Genomic DNA, 1,090 nt, shown 5'->3' on the forward strand with positions numbered 1-1,090 from the left:
AACACATTCTCCATTTTTATATAATGTTTTAATTAAAATCTCTAGCTCCAGTGGGGTGAAATAGGCACTTCCTGTTGCCTGTTGTCATGGCGACTCATCAAACGAAGCTCCACTGATAGTGGCTTTTCATACTTGTTATGTACAGTATGTGCTTATTTCTGAGTGTTTCTACTTGGAGTTGATTGAACAAAAGTTGGATTCGAGCACTTGCAGCCAAACTCTGCAAACCTACTTTAAGTTTATGACTGCACCTTAGAGATCCCTCTGTGACTAGACTGGATCAGGTACCATGCTGGACCTTTGTACGGCCCTGGAGGTGCCTGGAAGGACGGGACTGAACCATTCGGTTGTGTTGGTGCAGGACGGCGTACCCCTGTAGCCAGCTCCTCACGTTGCTGCTTCTTAGACACCAGGTCCTGGGAGGCCATCTCCAGCTCAAACTGGCTCAGCTCATGTTTCCTGCACACGGCCCTGCAAAGGTAAAACGCTCCGCTGTAAGCCTGGTATCTGCAGCCAGATTCTCCTGCTCTCATGTCACGTTAGAATCAGGAAGTGTTATAAAGCTAAACAACCAAGAGAGAAAAGAGTGGATCTGCATTCATGTTCCTCTGGCCTAACCCTGAAACAGCACGGGTCCCAACAATGTGTGAAACACCCGCCCACTTCCTGGACCCCTTCATGCAGAGCTGCAGGGGGCCCTTAAACCTGGAGCCTACCTCAGAGCTTCAGCGTAGGACAGATATTCTTTCAGCTGGTCGGCGTAATGTTCCTCTTCTTCCAGGATGTCATCTATGGATGTGGCATAGCTGTAGGTGAGAGAGAACACAGAGTGCTGCAGTCAGCATGTCCTACATAAAGAGGTTCTTCACAGGAGCAACCAGATGGTTTCATTCCTTAATGGAGAAGCAGGGAGTTCTTACGCATCCATGTGATGACCAGCACTCTGCAGTCCATCTCCCATCTCCTTCTCAATGGCGCTCCACTCACTGCAGAGACACATACATACCGTAGGACCATTGGTGTCTCATAGATGATTAAAGCTACAGTGTGTAATTTTTAGCGACATCTAACGTCCAGACTGCAGACCGCA

At 48.3% G+C, this 1,090-nt stretch overlaps 1 protein-coding gene across 1 annotated transcript in view; it reads right to left on the bottom strand.

Annotated features, from left to right (window-relative positions):
• Positions 1 to 1,090, bottom strand: part of LOC107101625 (sorting nexin-4-like) — a 14,800-nt gene that overhangs the window by 2,724 nt on the left and 10,986 nt on the right. The window contains exons 8-10 of the mRNA XM_015400616.1: positions 921 to 1,023; positions 717 to 806; positions 372 to 471 (exon numbers count right to left, since the gene is read on the bottom strand). Of these exons, the coding sequence (XP_015256102.1) occupies positions 372 to 471; positions 717 to 806; positions 921 to 1,023 (293 nt within the window). The remainder of the gene's footprint in view (positions 1 to 371; positions 472 to 716; positions 807 to 920; positions 1,024 to 1,090) is intronic.

Source organism: Cyprinodon variegatus, unplaced genomic scaffold, assembly GCF_000732505.1.
Source record: "Cyprinodon variegatus isolate N-32 unplaced genomic scaffold, C_variegatus-1.0 Scaffold1125, whole genome shotgun sequence".
Taxonomy (NCBI): domain Eukaryota; kingdom Metazoa; phylum Chordata; class Actinopteri; order Cyprinodontiformes; family Cyprinodontidae; genus Cyprinodon; species Cyprinodon variegatus.